At 48.3% G+C, this 24,219-nt stretch overlaps 1 protein-coding gene and 1 non-coding gene across 2 annotated transcripts in view; both read right to left on the bottom strand.

The window, feature by feature from the left end:
* LOC135814817 (dynein axonemal heavy chain 7-like) overlaps positions 1-24,219 on the bottom strand; it is a 96,753-nt gene that overhangs the window by 70,178 nt on the left and 2,356 nt on the right. The window contains exons 3-22 of the mRNA XM_065327993.1: positions 21,724-21,802; positions 19,852-20,119; positions 19,291-19,408; positions 18,785-18,968; positions 18,053-18,122; positions 17,622-17,753; positions 17,160-17,276; positions 12,362-12,533; positions 11,822-11,905; positions 11,369-11,446; positions 5,407-5,472; positions 4,986-5,072; positions 4,094-4,156; positions 3,780-3,833; positions 3,459-3,586; positions 2,988-3,150; positions 2,621-2,761; positions 1,982-2,044; positions 1,399-1,619; positions 826-961 (exon numbers count right to left, since the gene is read on the bottom strand). Coding sequence (XP_065184065.1) covers positions 826-961; positions 1,399-1,619; positions 1,982-2,044; positions 2,621-2,761; positions 2,988-3,150; positions 3,459-3,586; positions 3,780-3,833; positions 4,094-4,156; positions 4,986-5,072; positions 5,407-5,472; positions 11,369-11,446; positions 11,822-11,905; positions 12,362-12,533; positions 17,160-17,276; positions 17,622-17,753; positions 18,053-18,122; positions 18,785-18,968; positions 19,291-19,408; positions 19,852-20,119; positions 21,724-21,802 — 2,424 coding nt within the window. The remainder of the gene's footprint in view (positions 1-825; positions 962-1,398; positions 1,620-1,981; positions 2,045-2,620; positions 2,762-2,987; positions 3,151-3,458; positions 3,587-3,779; positions 3,834-4,093; positions 4,157-4,985; positions 5,073-5,406; positions 5,473-11,368; positions 11,447-11,821; positions 11,906-12,361; positions 12,534-17,159; positions 17,277-17,621; positions 17,754-18,052; positions 18,123-18,784; positions 18,969-19,290; positions 19,409-19,851; positions 20,120-21,723; positions 21,803-24,219) is intronic.
* Positions 13,261-13,332, bottom strand: Trnam-cau (transfer RNA methionine (anticodon CAU)). The gene has a single exon. It is a non-coding gene; the product is annotated as a tRNA-Met (tRNA).

The raw sequence follows: 24,219 nt of genomic DNA, 5'->3' as shown, positions 1-24,219 counted from the left end.
AGGCAGGTCCTTTGACTGTCCTCCTCAGGTCAAAAGTGCTCATACTGTCCCGACCCACCACCACATTCACAACAGACCACACAGGAACGGTAATGGTACACGATTACATGGGTGTTGAGAAGGTATTCGACATTGGCGAGCGGCCCTGAACAGGCCTGGGATCTGGGACCCTCTCCTGGGAAAAACGTTTGGAAAATGAGGCCCAAATAGCCAACCATAGAATCCCGCGGATAAGCCCACCCGCGTATAAGCCCACGCTCGCGCATAAGCCCAGGGTTAATTCGAACATCACAAAGCTTCGTCATACAAGCCCATGGGCCTAGGTCATACCAAGAGTCCGGACTCTTGGTCGTACCATGTACGTACATAGCACATGTAGATTTTTTAACATTTCAACACAATCATCGGTTGTTTTTGTTTGCACAGTGGTTTTCAACAATGTACTTCTCACTTCCTTGATACTTTGTGTACAAGGCTCTGCCCTCTTCGGACAGTGAAGCACACCACTTGACTACTTTTCAAAAGCATAATTTTGGTGTCGGCGTATAAGCCCATGCCCGCGCATAAGCCCATGTTCTCGTATAAGCCCACCGAAATGTCCTTGTGAAACAGATCAGCCCATGGGCTTATCCGCGGGATTCTACGGTATTTTACTGTTTCAAAAATCACAAGATAAAATTATTGGTGCAGCTTTCGCCGCACCTGCTGCACCAGTTCCGATGCCCCTATATTACCAGCATATTCCTCTGGGAATGCCCCCCCCCCCTCCCCTCCCCTGAAAGTAGTAGACAAGAGACTCCAGGCCAGGCCAGGTCATCCACTTACCGCCTTGGCCATGGCAAGAGGGTTCGGGTTGTCTTGGAATTGCTTCTCCGCTTTGTAGAGGTTCCTGGACATGCTGCCGGCGTCCTGCTCCACGATATCGGGATCGACATTGTCGATCGGACCGAACATCCAATCGCTGCGGCAAAGCGCGCACAAATAAAAAAATGCACGAGACACATAAGCATGCCATGCGAATCTCCAAGTTATGAATCCCTGCATTCTTTCTGCTGATACTGATAGTGCACTGTGTAGGTCACAAGGTGAGCGTGACCACGTGTATAGTGGGTACAGTGGGTAGCTGCTGAACGTGTACACTTAGAAAACGTGTTGCCATCATGCTTGCTACGTTGTAGCTGGTCCGGCAGCACAGTGCAGCGCACAGGATCCAATGTAAGCTTAGGACATGCACTGCACTGTATGCACTAAACACACGCACACACACGCACGCGCAAGCACGCACACGCACGCACACACACACACGCACACACACGCACACACACACACACACACACACACACGCACACGCACACATGCACACTCAATTTTCAAATCAATAGCAAATTCGCAACTCACTTGGATTTGACGTCGAAATTGTGGATGGTGTCGAACAGCTTGACGTATGGTGCCAGCGTGTTAGCAGCCTCAATACGTTCTGGGTACTGCGTTCTCTCCCAGTCGAAGGCGTCCTCTTCCTGGTTAAACTGCTCGGCTTTCTCTGCTGCAGTGTCCAGTTTAGCTTGCAAAGCACTGGCTTTCTTGACGTAAAGTTTCATCTTCTTCAGATCATCAAAAGTCTAGATCAAGCAGTTGTATAAGAAAGCAGAGAGCCATTGTTTAATTGACAGCACACGTATCAGGAAAAGAACACAAACATGGTGTAAATGGTGGGTAGACGATCTGCACATCAGTGTGTGCATGTGCGCGTGTGTGTGTGCGTGTGTGTGTGTGTGTGCGCGCGCGTGTGCGCGCGTGTGTGTGCATGTGCGTAGATGTGCATCACCATGTGCTTCTGTTCAATGATGCACGCACGCACATACACATACACACACACACACACACACACACACACACACACACACACACAACAAACACACACACAAACAAACACACACACACATATTCACGTAGACATGAAGGCAGGCACGGACGGCCTTACCACAAACTCGGCCAGCTGCCGCTTGTAACCCTGCAGTTCTTCCTTGAAACGCTCACGCTTGAGCTGTTCAGAAAAGCCGAAACAACACAGTAAGCAATTGATGCGCACAATGAATCATCGATGAAGTCGAAATCAGCTATGTAAAGTGGCACAATGGAAAAGAAAGAAATGGAATCTAATTCCTAAACTAGTTTGAATATCATCTCTGTAACACCGTCATCACCAAAGTCTATCACTGCAATTGCAATAAAGTAAGAGATTGAGTACAAGGACTTTATTATATATAAAGACAAGTATAACACTACACTATGCTACCCAAGACTTTGACAACCCGAGTTTCCAGGGATGTGAAAACAAGTACCGTGAAAGCTGTGCAAGCCAAATGCTCAGGGGACCTTCAAAATGCGGCATCTGTGTACAGGCGATCTCCTTATCCAGGTTCACATTGGTGGAAAAGACACACCTCTTGGTACTGTCTGTAGTGGTCCTCTGGGTCAGGTAGTCCCGTTATCAGAGTGGTTGCCCCGACATGTTTCACACTGTGTGGCCTATCATGCAGTTGATACCAGAAGAAACACAAGGATCACCCCTGAAAGAGAATGTATGTATCAGGCAACAGATACCCCACGCTGGACCAACCCTGAGAGCGTCTTGGCCATGCTGCGTTGCGCGCTGGATGATTTCCTTGTGCTGGGCAATGACATCGGATATGCGGTTGTTCCAGTTGAACACATCCATGCACATCTTCTGCTCAGCGGTGGGCAAAGTCATTGACTCAACCTGCAGGAACAGAAAAATCGCCATGCCCAGAAAAACCTTCTATGCACTTTGATCTTCGAACTTCCTTTATCTTCATCCCTTTCCTCGACAAACCTGTTTGCTTCTTATTTTGAAATGGACTGTAGATGTCACAACACCCTGTTATACACTACATGTATTTGATGTCTAAGAAATTTGACTTATTCAAGACACATGTACATGTCCGCCCAGCTCAAAGATAACTGACCAAGAACAGCAGGCGGTCTTTCGTCTCCAGCACGGATCGTTCCATTTCCGGCAGCACCTTGTTCTGCACGTTCTGCATGTACTCTTTCAACTCGACGATGTGATCGGTGTCTCTTGGAGTTGTAAGTGCCTTGTCCGTGACTGTCTCAAACTCCGAGACCAGCCTGCAGGAGAACAGAGATCACAGGATACACAAAGCCATCGACACGTAAGTACTGGCTTCAGCATCCACCATGGCAATGCCCTACCGCGGTCTTCAAACTCATGTGGTTTCTGACACAGCCCTTGCTGGTAGTTCAGTGATGACGACACAGATGAATGCACTGTCCGGGCACACCACTATTGCACATGCCATAACGGCACAGGGACGCATACACTTTCAGGACATACCACTATTCTACACATGTCACCGTAGTCACAGCGGTCTTCACCCAGGTATCACACACATACACGGTCAGCGTGGCGCACTCACGTCTGCGTCTTCTCGCCGTGCTTTGAAAGTACGGACTGCAGGATACGGTTCTTCAGCTCGTCGGAGCGGCGGATCAGAGCCCGGTGCAGGTCACCCAAATGCAGCTCCATGAGACCCATCGGAACCGTCTGTAGTACAACACAACACAACACAACACAGCACAGTGCACAATGGTAGATCAGCACAATTGCACAAGTAAAGTCACTGCCGCATACAGCACCTGGGCTCCCTGCTCCCTGGCACAGGCTTGTCATCAGCCATTCCGTACAATGCTAACGGTCATATTCTTCCACACATACCATGCACACGAGCACTGCCTACCTCTCTCTTGCCGTACTTCAAAGAACGCGTGATCTGCAAGAACTTGTCGTGTTCCTGAAAAGCAATGGCAGCCAGAGAGGACAATACAACCAAACAAATAGTGTCACGGATAGAATACGGCACGAGGCAAAACAAGGCGCTCACCGCACACAAAGAGATCGCCTCAAACAGCACGCAATGTATGACACCAACTCGGAACAACAGAACAATAGTTGGAAATTCAATAAACTTCGTCTGCCACCCGTTCAAAACAGTAGACACGACATTCACACTGACAGCGATATAAAGAAACCAGAGAGCTTCCAAATACTTACTTCAGTGAGCTCGGCAAATTTCCGATCCTCGTCTGATAAGAACGCTTCCAGTTCTTCTTCCGCCTGAAAACAAATGCAAACAAAATGGCCACATAATAGTCCTTATGCACATTGTACAGATGTACGAAGTTCTGTACTAGGGCCGTAGGTGTGTACATACCCGGTTGGGTGTTCATTGTGTGCTATACATGCGTGTTTGACCCATTTAGCCTCATAATTCGCGGCGAACAATCACTTTTCCAGCTTCTTCACTTTGGGATTGAACTAACGACTCGCTAGATCACTGTCGAAAAAGTGTTCGTACGAAATGCCTTCAGGGCCCATTTCGCTGTGGAAATAGCAATAAACACAATAGGGTCCTGCACATTCAACACCCAACCGGGTCTACGGGATTCTACGGGATTTCGTGCATCTGTACAACGTGCATAAGGCCTATACACGGGCAACAATCAGTGAGGTGGTTCAGAGCAATGCACTCCCTCGTGTGTGCATTCTCTACGGAAATCCATTATACTTGGCTTAGCATGCAGGCATTGTGTTCATTTTTCAGAGTAAAATTATAACGCAAGGCCGTCATGGAGACGTTCCAACATTTCTTCTCTGCCTTCTTCTTTCACTCAGCAAGATGGCCATACATGTTTAGTTAGCTTGATTTGCTTCGATTTAGCTACTTGTCAAGCCTTATATGTTACTATCTAGATTTTCCCAATTTCATGCCACTCTTCTCTCCACCATGAGCAGTCGTTGCTCCAGCTGAGCATTCAGTACGGCTCAGAATGCACAGCCCTGGCTGTTGCTGAATACCATCTCTACAGTCGGAATACACTATCACTACTACCACTACTACATGGTCGTACTACATGCTAGTTTCCCGGAATACAACTGTTCTAACCTTCTTTGAGATCAGATCTTCGTACGCTTTGTACTCATCCAGGTACTGCGTTGGATCGCGGAAGGAGTCTGCCAGTCTTTCCAGTGCCTAAACACGAGAAGATCGCCAGGAGAAGACGCACCATCGATCACCACACACAGACAAGAGAAGAACGAATGCATCCCTCACAGAAAGCAATGCTGATGTGGGGGGGGGGGGGGGGGCAGGGGTCTTGTGAACCCGTCATGGGCGAGTGTTCACACACGACAGCTAAACCAAACTGCATAAATTGGAAACGATAATCAGAAAGACCCAACATCTTATTTCCGTGCATTTCCAAGGAACATTTAATCGTTTGTATCCGTTGGATGAGTCACATTCTTGAAGGCTGTCTAGAGTGTCTACTATTGTGAGACAAGCTGCAGTAATAGCATGACTATACCTTGTTCATCAGCTGTTCACACCAGCCAATCTCGATGTAGGGCTTCAAGAAGCCACTCTGCGCTCCCTGTAGATTGGACAGCACATGCAGCAACGCAGCAGACAGATCGCAATGTGCAACATGTATGATACAGGAGGAACAGGTGTGCATGACTTTTCCTATTTTTTTCATCAAAGGCACAAGACTATACTTAAGACGGGCCAGCACCCCCCCCCCCCCCCCATGACTAAATACCATGCACATGCAATAAAAATCGTTGCTCTCTGCAAGTTCTTGCTTGTCGATCACGGTCGATAGTAAAGAGATTCCATCTTGATGGTCTTGCCATGAATGGCTATACTATGCGGTACCCGCTATTACCGTATTTTGCGGAGAATAAGCCGCACTGGAATATCAGTTCCGCCCAGATTTTTTTGCCACAAAATACAGCCATCTACCCTGTATTTGGTACGTGAGCCGCATCCCTTATTTCTTTGCTGACAATTTCAGTTTTCAGTTTCTTTTTTGCCTACGGCGAACCATGAACTCATCAATGCCGGATGTACGGTGAGCAGATCGATTGCCTACTTCCTCGGCAGCTTCAATGACACTCAGCTTGAAGCACATAGCTGCCACGTTTCGACGGTGCCATTATTCAGTTTTGAATGACAGATAAAAAGAGGACACCCTTGAGCGAGAGAGAACGTGACTCGTTTCAACACTTTAATGTGCTGATGTGTGTTCTCCATGCAACAAAACCATGCTGAGCTTGTCCAGCGATAGTGAGGCTGATAGCGATGAAGAGTCTTCACCGAAAGACTTTATATTGGCAAGGTAAGTCAGAGCTCTAGCAGCAGTGACAGCGACGAGGAGCTGCATGTCGACCCGCTGAACGACTCCTACGTCAACTATGACATTGACATTGATGTGGTAGACGCAGAAGAAGGGCTGCTCATGGCGCAGATCATGGACTGGCAGGAAGACGGCTGTGGATGCAAACACAGTAACTGCTTTGAAAAATAAGACCCTGACAAGTTGCTGCTGCCCCTGGTGGAGAGTTTCAAGTGAGTCCCTAAAAAGTCAAAGCGCCTATTTATCTTAGGACAATTGACAGCCACTCTGCGCGAAACATCGTCACGCGGTAAGAAGTGTAAGTATTCATTCACGCACACTGTACTGGAAGTAAAGGTGTGTACGCGAGCATTCATGGATCTAAACAAAATCGGTCAGCACATCTATGGCAAAGGTTGCAGGACATTGCTGAAACCGCCAGCGCAGAGACCCTAGACACAAGCCGAAAGGCAATCAGCCAAGCAACATAATGCAGCATCCCAGTGCTGTGGAGAATGCAGTGGCAAACGTACGAAATATTGCGAACATTGTTGGTCTACCCCACCTGCACCACCACGAGGGAGAGCTAAAGTCACACGTAGTCATTTACCTGCTTCACATCGCAAGCGGAACATGTACACCTCGTACATTGAGTCACTGGGCACGGCAGAAAAGCCGATTTCGTATCGGTCAGTCTGTAGGTTATGGCAAGTGCATGCAAGTGATGTGGTGGTGATGAAGCCTCGAACTGTTGAACGGGCTATTTGTGAAAGGCACCGGGAATCCATCAAGAGAGCGCGGACAGAAAAACAGTAAGCAGGTAGGCAGGGCCACTCATCTTAAAGTGCGATTCGGAGTGCAATTTTTCTGCATCCGTAAAGAAGCACATAAGCGTCGGACAGATTATGTGTTTGATGAGGCACATTGCCCCGAATGGCTCTTAGGCTGCACCATGGCATGGTGGGTTCTTTGAACGCTGGTTGCTATTATCAAGTCCCCACTGCGGCGTGTGTTAGGCAAGTCTCTCCTCTCCGAGACGGAGCTACGTACTCTGCTGTCGGAAGTGCAGGATATAGTTAATGACCGTCCGATCACCTATGTAACGGAGGACGAAGACTTGCCGCTGTCTCCGTCAATGTTGCTGGGTGCTGGTGGAGGTCTTCTTTTTTTGGTGCATTATCCCAAGACACTGCACTTCCTAGCTTATATAAGCACACGATCTCTTTAGAAGCTCATCCTTCTCTGACGAGGCCTAACGAGGCCGAAACTAGTAAGATAAATGGAAATGTTTTACTCTTGAGATTGTGCCCCTTGGCTGGTGTGTTTGTGTATGCATGTCTGCGTATGCACGACTGTTCTGTTCGGTGTCGGAGTTCCATCTCCTCTCTATCTAAGTGTCCAGTCAGACCCGAATGCTGAGAGTTGCTTGTCCCATACTGACACAAACCGTCGTCTGCAATATCTTTCGCAGCTGAGAGTACACTTTACTGCCCGATGGAATGCGGAGTATTTGCTGAGCCTCCGCAGTCACCATGACCGCAGGGGTTATTCACTGGCGGTTGGCGACGTCGTATTCCTGGAAGACCACACCAAGAAGCGCGTCTGCTGGAAGTTGGCCAGAATCCTGGAGCTCCACACTGGTCGAGATGGCCGTCAGCGTGTCGCGAAGGTCCGAGTAAGTGGACATGAGTTGCTGCGGCCCATTCAGCGCTTGGCGCCGTTGGAGATCTCCAGCCGTGATGAGTCACCAACTGCTCATGATGATAGTGAGCCTGAGGATGTCGAGGATGTCGTGCCTAGAAGTAGTGCTGATGATCCAGAGGAAGTGATAAGTGAGAAAGCCACACTCAAGCCACAGCCACAAGTGCAGCAGCCGGTACCCACGCATACCCGTCTTGTACAACACCCTCAGAGGTATCGTGATTGACTTGTGCATGTGTGAGATGGGCTTTGGTGGGGAGGATGTCGCAGACCGATACATTCTCGGTTTCGAGTTATTTGCATGTGTATGTTGCAAGAGGATCACGATTGATACGATTAAAACGATTGTCTAGTTAGTCTAGTGTGTTTACGACGCATGCATTGAGACATGTTCATTTCTCGTTGGCTGAGCGAAGCGAAAGAAACGAGAAATCTAGTTCTCCGTTAATATTTTTTTGCACGTGCGTATGGAACGGGTACGAGGGCAGTGTGTTGTGGCTGAAAGTGCTGTTGCTGTGATTCTGCAGATCATTGTTTTTCTTCTTGCCAAGTGTGCAGCTGCCCAAAAAATTTCTCTGTCGTAGTCGTCATGTAGATCGGCCTGGTGCTGTTCTTTCCTGTTGCCAACATGAGTGGTCGTAAAGTAAAAGCTGTGAACTCTGGTCGGGATAGAGGTAGAAGCAAGAGAGGAGGCGCTAGTGCCTCAGCTGTATTTGAGTTTCCTGACTCCGATAAGGTCGGAACCACGTCGTCGTCGTCAGAGTACGAAACGGCAGTGGAACACCACGCCTCGGCACCTCCAACCGCAGCTCCACAACAAGCTAGTGTTGCTGCGTCCAAAGCAGCCACGGATTTCGAGAGCGAGCAAGAGCTCTTAGGCATGAAGATCCGGATGCTGGAAAGAGGCATGGAAAGGCTAGCAGAACGAGGCAGGTTGCTGAAAAGAAGACGAGTGGGAAACTCCCCCGATGAAAGATCATCATCGTCCTCGTCTTCGTCCTCCTCGGAGTCAAGCTCAAGATCCCGCTCGCCGAGGCGAAAAAGGAAGTCCGGAACACCCACGGAGCTGAACTGGAAGACGACCAGTTATGCAAAGCAGTTTGCATTGAACGAGGAACTGTTAGACGTCATTGCCTCAATGAAGTAGAAGTCAAAGAGAATAAGGAGAAGGGCAGCAAAAAAAGGCGAGCGTGTACTAAGAGAGAGGCAGGAGTGGCTTGTTGTTGCTGAAAACCATGGCCACCAGGTGGCGACAGCTTTCCAAGGAGGTAACCTGCTCATGGACCTGGTGACAGGCTCCAAAAAGCAGAAGCGGCTCCAGGCCGCAATCCAAGCAGAAGGGGTGAAAAAGAAAGTGGCAGGAGGTGTGCGTAGCCTAGGTGCGGTCGATGCTAATGTTCAGGCAGGACAGGGGATGGGGATCCCAACTCGTCCATATCCAGGTGCCATTCAGCATATGCCAGGTAACTTTCAGCCCCCTCCGGTGTGCCACCGATGTGGGCAGCCAGGGCATGTTGTCAAAGTCTGCCCGCAGCAGCCGGCTGCCGCTGGCCAGCAAAATCGGCGGCCAATATAACAATGATACGAACACGTCGCGGAGGAGTGCAGCAATATCTGACATCATAGCTATGTTATATTATTTTATACATTGATTGATACAATAATTCAGTGTGGCTAGTTCTAGACTGATGTCGTATTGTGTGTCTGATTTAACCCTTTACCGTTTGTACGTACAAATTTCGACCGCTCGCGGTCGATGACTTCTATGCGCACAGCGCTGGACTGGTTCACCGCAGAGAGCTGGGATTTTCCCTACTGGTAGCCAAGATGTACGCGCAGAGGGTGCCGACAATTTTTTTGTGTGATGCAATATAAAAAATCGCGAAAATCGCGACTTGAAAAATGCGCTTTGGGAAAAGTGCGTACCCTGCGACTTTTGGTATTGCCTGCAGATTATTTCGACTTTTGCTTGAGCTGGCCTCACGACTGTCTGCCCTGCTGTGCAAGCCATGGACGCGGAGCAAGCTCTTTCGCTTCTGGAGACCCTTTCTGACGACTCTGTCGCTGCCTCATCCAGCGAAGATGAGTTTGTGGAGCCAGACAATCCTGTTGAAAATATTTATTCTGACGACGACCGCGACGATGACATGGCGAGTGAAAGCAGCGCCAGTGAGAGTGACATGGATGTCACAGACGACGACAGTGTCGCTGAGATGAGTGCCACTAATGGTGGAAGGGGACGTGGCAGAGAGAGAGAGGATTCGGCCGTGGAATAGGCCGTCGTCAGGGTTGAGGTCGTGGTGCACAGGTACTATGTACAGCCAGCGGTGCAACCTGCACTAGTCGATATTTGCAATACTTGGGACAATGCTGACACCGCTGTGACTGGTAACACTCCTGCATTCCACCCAGAGAACGAACCTGGTATCCACTTACCTGAGGGAGCCACTCCAGTGCAAGGATCTGATTTATTGCATATTGCAACAGTTTGCCCGATCGGGAATAAATCCAAATAATTATTAGTGCTAAATAGTGAAATCTGTGTTCGTTTTCTGGACTTGAAAGTTGTTGCATCGCATTCCTGAGGGTTTTTACTTTCAGAATCACCCCATTTTGTACATAATAAAAGTGAAAAATAAAAAAGTTACGGCATGAACAATGACGGTCGGTTTTTGCTGTACAAATACCTAAAACGGTAAAGGGTTAATAAATTATTAATACAATACAACCCTCCAAAATTTATATAAGAACATTTACTGCGGAAGTTCTGTGTGCCTTTGCATGCTGTATGTTATATCTGCAGGTAGCACCGGGTGCTACGCTAGGCTGCTGGGATCCTGGATCCGAAGTGCCGGGCACTAGGTACCATGTTGTTGACGCTGCTGTGGCTGCTGGTGAGGGGTAGTGATCTGCCCGTTGAGACGCGAACTGCCGCCGAGGGATATCAGAGAGACGGGGACAGCGCAAGTCGTGACTAGCCAAAGTATCCGGCGACCTCAACCGATTTTCCTGCTCCTATCATGGATAGGGTTCCAAACCCAGCTATGCTTTGTGCGTCTTGTGCAGTAGGTCTGCATTCACCGCCTGTTCAAATGGCTGCTGTGTGTGATGGAGCTGGGTTCGCATGCTGATGCTCGTGCAAACAAATTTGGAGCAGAGAAATGTTCATTTCTCGTTGGCTGAGCGAAGCGAAAGAAACGAGAAATCTAGTTCTCTGTTAATATTTGTTGCATGTGCGTACGGAACGGGTACGAGGGCAGTGTGCAGTGGCTGTGACTCTGCAGATCATCGTTTTTCTTCTTGCCAAGTGTGCAGCTGCCCACCCACCCACCCACCCACCCCGGTCAACCGAAACACCTTCCAATTCGACTTCGTCTAGAATTTTTTCGTTGCGAGGCAATCATTTTTCTCTCCCACTGAAGTCACGCACACAAGTACACCATGCACTTACATCCATCAGCTTCGACTCTGGTCTTGGTATGGTATTGGCTGCCTTGCGCACAGTGTCGTACAGAGCTTTGTACACGATCTAACAATGTACAGGGTAAAGGCAGAAAGACCAGAAGGCAATGTTCAGTGCCATTACTGTAGGCATGCAAGATTCCAGACTCAAGCACACGGAAAGAATCAACATCCAGCCATTGTGTCTTCTCAAATCCGTCGACTGCGAAACCAGGTCAACAGCAGCATATGGCCAAGGGCATTATGCAATGCACTGTCAGTACTACAGCCGTGATGTACAATGCATGACTACCACAACTACCTCAAAGTCCATCAGGAACAAGATGAAACCAAGAAGAAGGAATGGCTTAATTCAACTATTTTTCACCATAAAGAATGGCTTGCTCTTCATATCAATCACAAAGTGAATGAAGCAAGCCCGACAGCCATTTTCTTTGCTCACCTCGAAATCGCTCTGAGACGGCTCGAACTGGATCTTGTCACCATCAAGGATGGCGCGTATCTTGAAGACCATGCCACTGCCACCCTGCCAACACACACGTGTTGATCACATTGCATTGCATTAGGGAATCAAACGTACAAACAAGCGCTCAACTCTACTCTTTGACCACCTATGCGTGTTTACTACTGAGGAGGTCATGTGACTACCCTCCATATCATGTGACTACCCTCCATATCATGTGACTACCCTCCATATCATGTGACTACCCTCCATATCATGTGACTACCCTCCATATCATGTGACTACCCTCCATATCATGTGTATACCCTCCATATCATGTGTATACCCTCCATATCATGTGTATACCCTCCATATCATACACATCGTATGAAAGGCTAGGGTATGGCCGGACCAATAACAAACACTCCGTCTATCGGTCCTGCTGACTGGTACAAACATATGTAACTCACTACGGAGAGTTGAATCGAGGCATGTTGAGCTGCAGGCTGATTTACCTACTGTGCAAGAGGTTAAACTCACCTCATCAGGTGCAAGCAAATCTGTAAGCTGCACCAGAGATTTGTTGATCATGTCTCGCAGCTGGCGGTTCATGATGACAACGATGCCGTCAAAGAACGCCAGCAGCCTGTTGGGTGGAATGCCCCGACGACTGTTGCCGCTGTAGCAGATCAGCTGAATTTCGTGTAGCCAGCTGTTCGACACACACACACACACATACGCACATGCACACACGCACGCACGCACATGCACGCACGCACGCACGCACGCACGCACACACACACACACACACACACCACACGCACACGCACACACACATGCATGCACACACACACACATGCACGCGCACACACGCGCACACACACATGCACGCACGCATACACACACGCACATGAAAACTTGACGTCCGGACCACAAATAGGCAACTTGATAGGATCTGCCAACCGGGAACTCGGTGCCTACCACACGTCCCACTATCTTGGCCATACTATGCTCGACATACCACGGCATACCTTCTATCTAGGTATCATTCAGTCATCACTGAAGTAGGCCACTATGATAAATATATGACTATCTGTATTTCATACATTCCTCAGAACAGTACATGTACTTGGCTTTGATAACTTAACCGTTTGACATTGGTACGTGCATGAATCGACCGAATTCGGTCGATGAATGCGTGCGCAGAAAGTGCATGAAATATCCGTGCCCGTTCATCGGAAGCATGCCTTCTTTCTCACGCCTCACATCAGCCATAACTTGTGCAGGGTTGGCTGCGGGCAGCCATATTGCAAGACAAAAAAAGAGATCGAAAACGAACAGTCGTCCCACTCAAGAGACGACATAGACAACAACTTGCTCGCCTGTGAACACCAGCACAGGTCTAGAAGAAAAAAACGAAAAAAACGAAAAAAAAAACTTAGCAGAGGATGGTTTCGATCCATCGACCTCTGGGTTATGGGCCCAGCACGCTTCCGCTGCGCCACTCTGCTAAACACATGAAAGCCTTTGGCAAGTAGGGGCCATATGGGGCTGTAAAGTGTGCTGCTTCAACGGCTGCCAGGTGGTGCCATCAACTCAATGTTAGGCCTCGGTCACACTACGGCAAATATGCTGCGTCAGCGTCAGAATCATGAGCTTTTCCATGGCAACTGACGCAACGCGGGAAGTTTGAGCGTCAGACGCTGCTGCGTCTGACGTGGGGAAATCGGCTGCGTTGCCGCTGGTTGGAGTGACGCTTGGCGGAAAAACAGTGTCTTTCAAGTAAAATTAGTTTCAAGACATTTGTCTTTGCTTGAGTTGAGCAGTTATTCGACATTCGTCTGTTCAAGGTTTGTTTTGTTCCCTCTTTTTGTTCGAGATGAGTCCGTGGACCTACGAGGCCGAAGCTGCTCTGCTCCGAACCTGGCGGAAGAGCGAGGCGTTTTCTGAGAAGAAAATGATGTCGAGAAAGGACCAGTTGTTTGAATGGGTCATCGGCCAACTGGAGCCTGTTGACTTATGAGTGTTGTGTTGTCGTCAAGAGCCCCAAAAAGGACAACCAGTATGACGAAGTCAGGAGAAACACAGCTGCGATGCGGACTTTTCTTGCCTGACCCATGACACTACAACTGAAAATGGCTTCAAATTCGGAAAGAAACAACAACGACCGTGCACGCGTGGACCTTTCGTCTTCTTGTAATCAAAAATCAATGAAAAATTTGAAAACTTTGTCCGACAATTTTTTTGTATAATATTTTTAATAAGCAAAAGGTCGGTTTCCGTGGGAATCCGTGCCGTCATTGAGTTTCCCTGGTGATTTTGTGACGTAGACAAATGCGTCAGGCCGCGGCAGTCATGAGCTGCAAGAAAAGCAAAACACTGTGTGACCCCGCGTCTGCGTCAAGTGCTGCGGCTTGACGCTGCGTCCAGCTTCAAACTGCCGTAGTGTGACCGAGGCCTTACGCTGAAAATCGGCTTCGAAAATCACGCTCCAAAATTTTATCGTACACTTGAAATTGAGTGCAATGTTTGAGGGTGACGATGAATGCTGACGAGGCCCTCGACTATTTCGAGTGGATAGACGGAGACGTCTCCGATAAATTTTGTTATTCAGCCAGCAAGGGTGAGTTTACGACGATTCTGCCTCAGATTCGGAAGAGGACGCCCCTGATTTTGAAAACTGTGAAGTCGAAAACATCGACAGCAGCGACATCGACAGCAGTGATGATTCTGCTACTGAGGCGGACGCAGAAAGCGCCCGGGGCGCTCGCGAAGGACGTGGCAGAGGACGTGGACAAGGCCAAGGTGGTCGAGGACGTCTTGCTCAATTTGCTCCCACACGTGATGACACACGTGGTGACGGTGCTGATGATGTTTGTGATTGGAGTGATGAAGATGTAGCACCCAGTGCAGAACAGCTGCCGAATTTTCAGCCGCCATGTCCCCAGGGAGCTCACCGGCCTGATAATTGTAATCCCCAGAACGAGTTGGATTTTTTCAACCTATTTATTGAGCCAGTGGAGTTCCAGAAAATTTAAGATGCTACAAATGAGTGTGCATGGCCGAACACTCGATTATCCCTGCTACGCCGACAAACATGGAGCATGGAAAGAATGCACTGCAGATGAGGTGCAGAAGCTTATTGGTCTCCTTCTGTACATGGATTTGCTTCGTCTGCTCCAGCTCAATGACTATTGGCGGATAACATCTCTTTTTCAAATTACGTGAGCACGCGCCTTCATCTCAACACGTGATCGTTTCAGAGCGCTCATGACATCCCTGCATATTATTATTATTTTTAGTCTGCCATCTGAAGAGGACCAAAACGACAAGCTACGCAGACTGAGGTGGTTGGATACCCACATGAGGCAGCAGTGCAGAAAGTATTCGTAACCCGAGCCAATTCATCAGTGTCGATGAACGCATGATCAAGATGAAAGGGCGAAGCTCGCTCCGTCAGTACATGCCAAACAAGCCGATGAAATGGGGAATCAAGTCGTCTGCTTTGGCTGATGTTACAACATCACACCTTGTCGACTTTGATGACTACTCTGGTGCTGTGCAGGGTCAGACAGAAATTGGAACTGCCCATGCTACGGTCATAAACTTGGCAGCAAACTACCGGCAAGCCTGGATACACCGTCTTTATCGACAATTTCTACACATCTCCGCAACTAGCAACACAGTCACTGCTCCAAAATGGGTGCCATCTTGTTGGCACAGTTCGAGTCAGCCAGCAGCAGATTCCACGACCACTGAAGACTACAAACCAGTTCGAAAAAGGTGAGCGTGGCCCAATACGCTGCGTCAGGAATGGTCAAACCGTTGTCGTTCAATGGAAGGATCACAAAGTGGCTACAATGTTATCCACGTATCACAAAAGCTACCGACCATGTAATGAAACAGCGCCACGCCAAGGTCACCGGCCAACATGTGCATGTAGATATCAAGACCCTGCAAGTAGTGAATGAGTACAACCATGGCGCCAGCTCACGGATGCGCCGTTGTGCGTACGCGCAAACTCTCTCAGCAGCTCGCTTTGCATATGAACACCTTTCAGCAGCCTTCGTGCCTGGCTCTCGTTGTTAGTTGCATTGGCTTGCATGACTCTTGCTCCGTTTTTTCACCCACCCACCCACACCGATTTCATTGTGTTACAATTCTCATTCTGTAGCACCCTGTTCTGTATATACTGCTCACCTCATTCGTCTTCCAAACTCACTCTGGTAAACACACAAGCAGGGATTGGGCACTGAACTCTCAGTAGCTGGCAGCATTCTCTCTACTCTCCCGAATCACTCTATTTGGTTGCTGCCCTTGGCAGGTCAGCCGCCATTTCGGTCTCACTCTCGGTCCCCGCCTCTGTCGGGTCGGTCGCCTCCATGGTTACACACTGCCAGTTCCTTCGCCCAGTTACCCTGTGGTGCCAACCAACCATTGCTGTGTCTGTGTGTGGGTCGTGTATGCCCCCGCGTACGGAGCATGCATTAAAAGGGTCATTTCAAGATCGAGGTGATTCCGGAGCCAACACAATCACCCGACCTCGCAACCATCTTGTATACACTTTGCCAACAAGTTACTTTCAGCAAGAGCTGGAAGTTCCGCTATGGTGTACACGCATAGCGGAACCTCCAGCTCTTTGCTGAAAGTAACCTTTACCAGCCGCTCTCCCTGGGTACACACCTCTGCCACTAACACATCGCAGGTCTCCTACTCTTCGGCTTCACCTTGCCCCCCCCCCCCCCCCCCGGCACCCTGGCTAATCCTGCACTGGGTACATGTACAGTCGACTCCTGATATAACGAACACCATTGTGCAGGAGAATTAGGTCTTTATAGCCGAAGTTCGTTATAGCAGAAATGGGTTCAAATTGGGATATGGACAACGGTTTGCTATGTCACGAAATTCGCTATGTGCGAGTTCGTTATAATTGGAGTCGACTGTATACTGTTTATGATGGGCGGAATATGGTGCCATCCACTGTTCCCACTTGAACTGAGTGCCGCACATCTATCAGCTCATGATCAACACTTTCCCGGGGCCTCCCGCAAGAAGACCATAGGTCTGTGGGGAAACACCCTAGCAAAATTAAGATCAATGATAATAAATAGATCGGATAGCACCCATGCAAGGTAGATACAGATGTTTCGACTGGAGCAGGCAACATCCTTGGCTCAGCAGCCTTGGCCAAAGAGCACTTACAAGTACTAGCACAACCCCTAACAGCCCTCTTCTCTTTGCGCTACACAAAGGGAAAGAAGGCACAAAACAAAATAAAAGATACCCTCCCAGCAGGACACAGATTATCCCCGTGCACCACACAATACAGCATTCTTACATCTTAGTCAGCAGACCCTTCACTTCATCGATTTGCTGCCACATCTTTCTCTTGAAACCAGCAAGCTCCATTGGCTGACGCATGTAGAAGTCTTCCGTTTTCACCGCACGCAGACTCCTGCACAGCATGTACAAATGCAAAAATACAAGCACGACCACACGCACGCACACACACACACACACCACACACACATACACCAGAGCTAAGCTAAGCTAGGAACTTAGTACCAACACACACAATGAGAACAGCACAGTGAATGATGCACATAAAGCACTGCAGATTCTTGCTGCTGGGAACAGCAGCACAGGGTATCATTCTGGACACATGTTCTAGCAAGGCAAAGCAGTGTAGTCACAGCTCAATCATCACTCACGGGCACAGATAAGCACAGCTTAGAGTTTGCACAGTAGCCACTCACATGCACTGATAAGCACGAGTTGAGTCTGCTTAATAGCCACTCACGTGTATTGACGCTCCCAGAGTGCCAGGATGTCGGCCTGGATGCGATTCGTAGCGCAGTTTATCAGACCCTTGTGAATGGAAGACATGCTCCCTTCGAAATCGTCGGCCCATGGCTTGGGGCATATGGCAATTCTAGACGCCGACACAGACACAATAAGTCAATAACATAGCAAGCAAGGCTTGGAAACAGACCAAATTAGGTGCTGAGTGAGAACAACATGAGACCCATCATGCATAGCCATATGTATGGGTGTTGTGCACTGGAATGCTAGTATACCACCTGATCGCGAATCGCTGTGGCAATGCCGACATACAGCATCAAGCGGCATGCTTATCCACAAAATAGCGTGCCGACTAATGCATTTGCTCTTGCAGCCTAGTACCCCCCCCCCCCTCCCCCACTCCCCCACCAACATCACATCTTCCCTTACTCTCGTCTGTGAGCCGGCCGGTCTTCAATGTTGAACTCGGGCGCATGCGGATCCTTCAGGACAAAGTCAACTGCAGTCACAAGAACAGTGAGACAGATTAGGGCCAGGATAAGAGTAATCTACTACAGTGACATGACTTGAGCGCCCAAAAACATTTCAGCCCACTTTATACCAGTGTATTAGTACAGTAAACCTGTGACTAACGACCATCCCTTGGGGCCAGAGAAAGCGGTCTTTAGTGGCAGGTGGTCCTTGGTTAGAGGTTTGCACCGCACAACCATTATAAGAATGTGAGACCGTCCGTGCCTGGCGAAGTGGTCTGTAGCACCAGGCTGGTCGCTAGTCACGGTGGTCATTAGTTACAGGTTTACCGTACTTCGCAACAACACCAGTGTACTTGATCCAGTTCCACTGTATTACTGACTACAATGCTTAAAAATTTTTCCAGCTAACATCCAACCTACAATATACAAACAACCCTTGACTACACCACGCAAACCAATTTTGTCCGCACATGTACTATCATCCATACGAGCATCATCAGGGAGGTTCAGAAAAAAAATGCTTTACAAGCTAGGCAAAACGGTGTGTCGCAATTCTTGTTGGTGAGTGGGACAGGAGAGTTTGACTTGCCAATGAGCATGGCTTTGGTTCTGATGCAGCATTTGCGCTTCCAATTAGAATTCATGCCACTCTCCCATTCGCACAGAGTTCCTAAGTACAAGGCCTCACCAATTGCTTTCTTGACGCTCAGCAAATAGCGATCTCGAACTTCGTCACAAAGCTCCTCCACGTCTTTGCCAAACCGCTGGCGCAGTGGCCTTGGCACGAAGCGCATGATAGCTTCAATCCACGTGTCCTCCATGGGTGATATGAACTTGGTGTCGATTCCATGCTGGATGTAGTAGTAATACCGCTATAAACACGTTGGCACAACACAACATAACACAACACATACTCACAGAACACACACACACAATGTTACAGGGAGACCGGCTGTAGGGTGCCGCCAGTGCCAAAGAATTCTCAGCTCGGTCCCAGGCAACACTAGCAGTGCTCATGCTAGTCCTGTTGGTTTCGTTCAGTACATAACCTCAATACCGGTAGCACCAAAACATCAAAATTCTCAGCTCCCACGTGTACATTTCGTAAATGGAATAATACACAATGGATGACTGGACACAACATCCAACGGCCTCCAGAAAACATCGGCGGAGAGGGTAAAGGCTAAAACTCACAAGCATCTTGGTCTCACTGTCCGCAAAGTCCGTCTTCTGTGCCGCGGTGGGCAGAGCTGAGTCAAGTTGCCTTGGTTCCTGGAGCGACTCAGTTACAGAACTTGTCGTGTCATGGCACCTACAATGTAGAAATAGAAAAAAAGGACCAAGAACTACAAGTTAAGCTACAATGTCCACTAACACCACCAGTTACTAAACAATCAGCGTAACTTGTAGTTCCTTGGTCCTTTTTCTTTCCTATAAACGTATCCTTGGCTCTCCATCCGAGTCCAATGTAGAAATAGGACATAAGATAATACGGGTTTTAGTTAAGTAAGTCTGGACTGGTACGTGTAGTCCAACCATTATCATACTTCGAAGTACTCCAGTCCATGATAAGAACTCGGAGGACAGACACTCCCCAACCACCCCCCACATTCAGTTAACGGCATGCCTTTCCGAACACAGTAGCATGAGCAAACATTCCTGCACACGCGCGCAGGTGTGCAGGTATGCATGCACACACACACGCGCACACACACACACGCGCACACACACGCACACACACACGCACAGACTTACATGATGTACTTAACAAGACTGGCGCGGTAGTCTTGCCGCATGATGCGGGCCTGTAGCATGTCTTCTGGTCTCTGCCTCTTTCTAGCCGCTGTCATGGCATCACGGCCCATTCTCGACTTGCCATCTCGTCGGAAGGCCATGTCCGTCGAGGCAGCTGCCAGGGCCTCCAGCTGTGGATTGTACTTCTTTCCTTTCTCCTTCTCCTTTCCCTCTGGAATTTGGTGTGACCATGTTCGACTTCGCAAGTGAGTCTTTGGCTGCGGACCAGCTGAAGAGGTAAAACAGGGTGATGCATAGATTATTTATGGGTGCAGAGAGATCAAGTAAAATCTTTCTAAAACAGCTACATGTGCTAAGCGATATCAACCATCTGGTAGCCATTTGTTAAAGGGGAAGTATACCCTAAAATCAAATTTCACCAGTTGTAGTCTTCGGGGTGCTGAGTCGAATGGTCTTGGTCCGAGGAAGCTGAGACGCTCCCTTCCTCCTTTATTCCCAATCGAACTCGCGCACTTCCACCGAAACTGGGTGACTGCGCCCTACTAGATGGGGATTTGTATGCAAAATGTCACTAAAAGCGCCATTTCGTTCTTATAAAAGCACGGATGACCGCCATTGGCCCATATGTTGTAGTCTTTTGGACGATGAGTCGACTGGTTTTGGTCCGAAAAGGCTGCGATGCAGCATTCCTCCTTTATTCCCAATCGAACATGGTTGAACAAGCGGTCACGTGCTCCTGCGTACACCAGTCACCTGGTCACCGTGCCTGCAGGGTACAACTTACTAGCCTGTTTGACCTTTTTTGGGTGCAGTCCTGTCACTCGAGTTGAACTCGAGTTGAACCTTGGTGTGAAAGTTGTCGCCTGCTGGCGCGGTGACCAGGTGATTTGGGCACCCAGGAGCACGTGACCGCTTGTTCAACCATGTTCGATTGGGAATAAAGGAGGAACGCTGCATCGCAGCCTTTTCGGACCAAAACCAGTCGACTCATCGTCCAAAAGACTACAACATATGGGCCAATCGCGGTCATCCGTGCTTTTATAAGAACGAAATGGCGCTTTTAGTGACATTTTGCATACAAATCCCCATCTAGTAGGGCGCAGTCACCCAGTTTCGGTGGAAGTGCACGAGTTCGATTGGGATTCAAGTAGGAAGGGAGCGTCGCAGCTTCCTCGGACCAAGACCATTCGACTCAGCACCCAGAAGACTACAACTGGTGAAAATTTGATTTTAGGGTATACTTCCCCTTTAAAAGAAAAACAGGTATTTAAAGGTGCGTGACCTATAGTCAGTTCTGACCGTAAGGACAGGCAACGTTAGAGCCCGTTGTTTTAACGAGCTTGACATAGTACATACTGTGCCCATCTACTCTCCCTAATCGGCCCTACTAATCGCTTGTATCTCCTCAGCCAAGCTCAGGTGCCCAATCACACATGGATCTCCCGGGGAAGAACTTATCAGGAACGAGTATGTACAATGCATGTGGTCAGAAAGGGATCAGGATCTAAGATAGCCGAATGTCTCCTTTACAGTACAGGATCATATCTGGAAATTAAGCATCCCCTGGGCTTCACGTGGAGGCCGATCGTTGCAGACAGGGGACTTGCTCTTTCATCATCATAGAAATAGAAAACATTGTGCCATCACGTAGCCCAAAATAGGCAATCTCAATGATTTACAAACAGGCATGGTAAAATCCATCACAAGCAGCCATTGCCGAAAGAGACCACCTCTCTGATGGACACCCCAGGCGCTAACCATGCTTGGATCAGTATAAGTTATAAGACACATTCAAATTGTCCACGGAGACTGGCTTGTGGTGGACCATGATATGGCCACCGTTGCACACAGATAGGACTGCAGCATACTTACTGGGTGGCCGAGAGATAGTGAGCCGCTGCGAATAGTCGGGCAGTGAGTCCATTGTAAATGGCAAGCCATTCTGACCCTCCTGCTCATGCAACAAAAGAAGAAATCCAGGACAACACACATCTGTGACGTTAGCTGCGGCAACACTGTGCACCAAGGAACGGTGAGTCTGGGACTTTAAGAATGGGCCAGGACGGACACCAAAGTGTAGGCACACCAGCGCTCTTAATGGAAAACTGTATGCACAGTGTACAAAGGAAGAGCTGAGATGCAAAACTCGCTAAATCCATTTCATCACTTTTCGGATATTGACCAGAAAAAGGATTCATTTTGTGTGCGGTTGGTATCTAAATCCAAATTTGGATTCCAGTTTTGAAATGGTTCTAGTCAGATTTTGAAGGTGAAAGTTTGCCTGGTGGTGCCTCTCGACCTTTGACTGCACTGAGTTGAAAATCTCATTTTCTCAAATTTGGCGTTTATCGGGTTTTGAATCTCAGCTCTTGGAAAATTCTCTGTGAATGTGAAGAGCCAGAACAAGAACAGACGAGCTAGAATTTCGAAAACAATAGGAACATCGCTAGCATGAAGTAGTCAGTCACAACATGCCACAATCCTCCTGCAGCTGCATTAAATTCCGGAGACACGGACACACCTTCTCGGTGCCGTGAAAAGGGCCGTAAAAGAAAGAGTGCGGGTAACACACGTATGCGAGATCAATACATGGCGTGTGGTCGCGGGTAAGTGCATGGCCGCATTCAAGAATTGATTACCGGATGGTAAGACTATCAAAATGAAAGACTTAGAGGATGGTCAACAACCGACAAGGAGACAACCGCTGTGGATGAGCAGCGAATAAAATCAACTGTACGCTCATGTAAATGCAAAAGAAATATCTCCAAATGCAGCTACCATAACGTGGCCATCACCAGTGGAAATTCATCACAAAGTGAGGGGTAACTAAAACAACACATTTTATTATAAGACAAAGGAGCAAGCCACTTTGTTACACGCTCAACGTTGCTTCCGCTTGTTCGTTAAATTCCAGCCAACCTTGGCCATCATCAGGAAAATGGATGTTGACAGGAGCAATTCCCAGAATTATAAGCAGGACAAAGTGAAACATGACAAATATATGGTAAAGTTCATGCAAGTAGACACATTACACTCCACTACTGTACTGGCACAGAGGGTGACATATGACACTAACTCTACTGCGAAATAATCATTACCAAGGTGCTTGACAAAACTCCACACCATGCAAATACAATAAACAATGTGCAACCGCACTACATCACACAACCATTAGTGACAACTGAGGTGCCAACTGAGGTTGATGACAAACTTTCTGCGCTTGATTTCAACAGTCTCCTGGCCAGTATTTTTGAGACGAACAGCGTGAATCTTTTGCAACAATCATTGCCCGGTCGAATAACAATTTCTGCAAGAGATTCACGCTGTTCACGCCGAAAATATTGAGAGGCTGTTGAAATCAAGCACAACAGGCTTGTCATCGACCTCAATTTTGGTTGGCACTTGATGTAGGCCTAAGGGAGAGACGTGCCAAAGATCCCGACTAGTAACTTAGATGATGGCTATGCATGTCTATAATGTGATAGTTGCATAACTAGTGCTAGTGTAATGTAGCGCTGTTGTTCCATATTGTTTGTGTCTTTATTAGCATGATAGATGTATGTAGTTTGTCAAGCACCTAGGTAGCGATTATTTCACTGTACAGTTAGTGTCATATGTCACCCTCTCAGGCCTCTGTGCCAGTACACACACTGTGTAGTGCTATGTGTGACTGTACTTGCAGGGGCGTAGCACCCGCTACGACTGGTACGACCATGGCCGTACCACTTTTCGAAAAGTGTGGTCCGTCCGGAACGTGCAAAACCGTAATAAATAAATCAGGATCCATCGATGCTTATGCGCATCAGACTTTGACCTTTTTCTAGACTCGTACTCGAAAATCTGCCATGCATCTGTGCATGTCCATGCACGTCTCTTCTGCCCGTGAAATAATTCTATGACTTATAAACTGTGCCAGAAGTTCCCAGAACGCAGGATTTTGTGTCTTTTTTACAAATTTTCCCGGGGGAGGTCCCCCGGACCCCCTCCAAAACGGCCTTCGGCCGCGCCAACATTTGGTCGTACCACTTCCAAAACCCCTCCTACGCCCCTGACTTGCGTGAACTTCACCATGCATTCATCATGTTTTAGTTTGTCCTGCTTATAATCCTGGGAACTGGTCCTGACCACATCAATTTTTCTGATGGCCAAGGTTGGCTGGAACGTAACGAACAGATTGCCTTGATGTTGTGGATGCCGTGGACAAGCATATAGGCAAGTTGCTCCTTTTGTCTCCGACATGAAGCGATGTGGAGTCCTCTCCATTTCCAGTTTATTTTGTAGTCAGAAAAGGAGGGCCTCTACAACTCAACCAATGTAGTAAAAGCAGCTAGTACAAACAACGCACACTGCAGCCTACACTTACCAGAC

The sequence above is a fragment of the Sycon ciliatum genome, chromosome 4 (genome assembly GCF_964019385.1).
Source record: "Sycon ciliatum chromosome 4, ocSycCili1.1, whole genome shotgun sequence".
NCBI lineage: Eukaryota > Metazoa > Porifera > Calcarea > Leucosolenida > Sycettidae > Sycon > Sycon ciliatum.
This window is presented reverse-complemented; position numbering and strand designations above follow the sequence as displayed.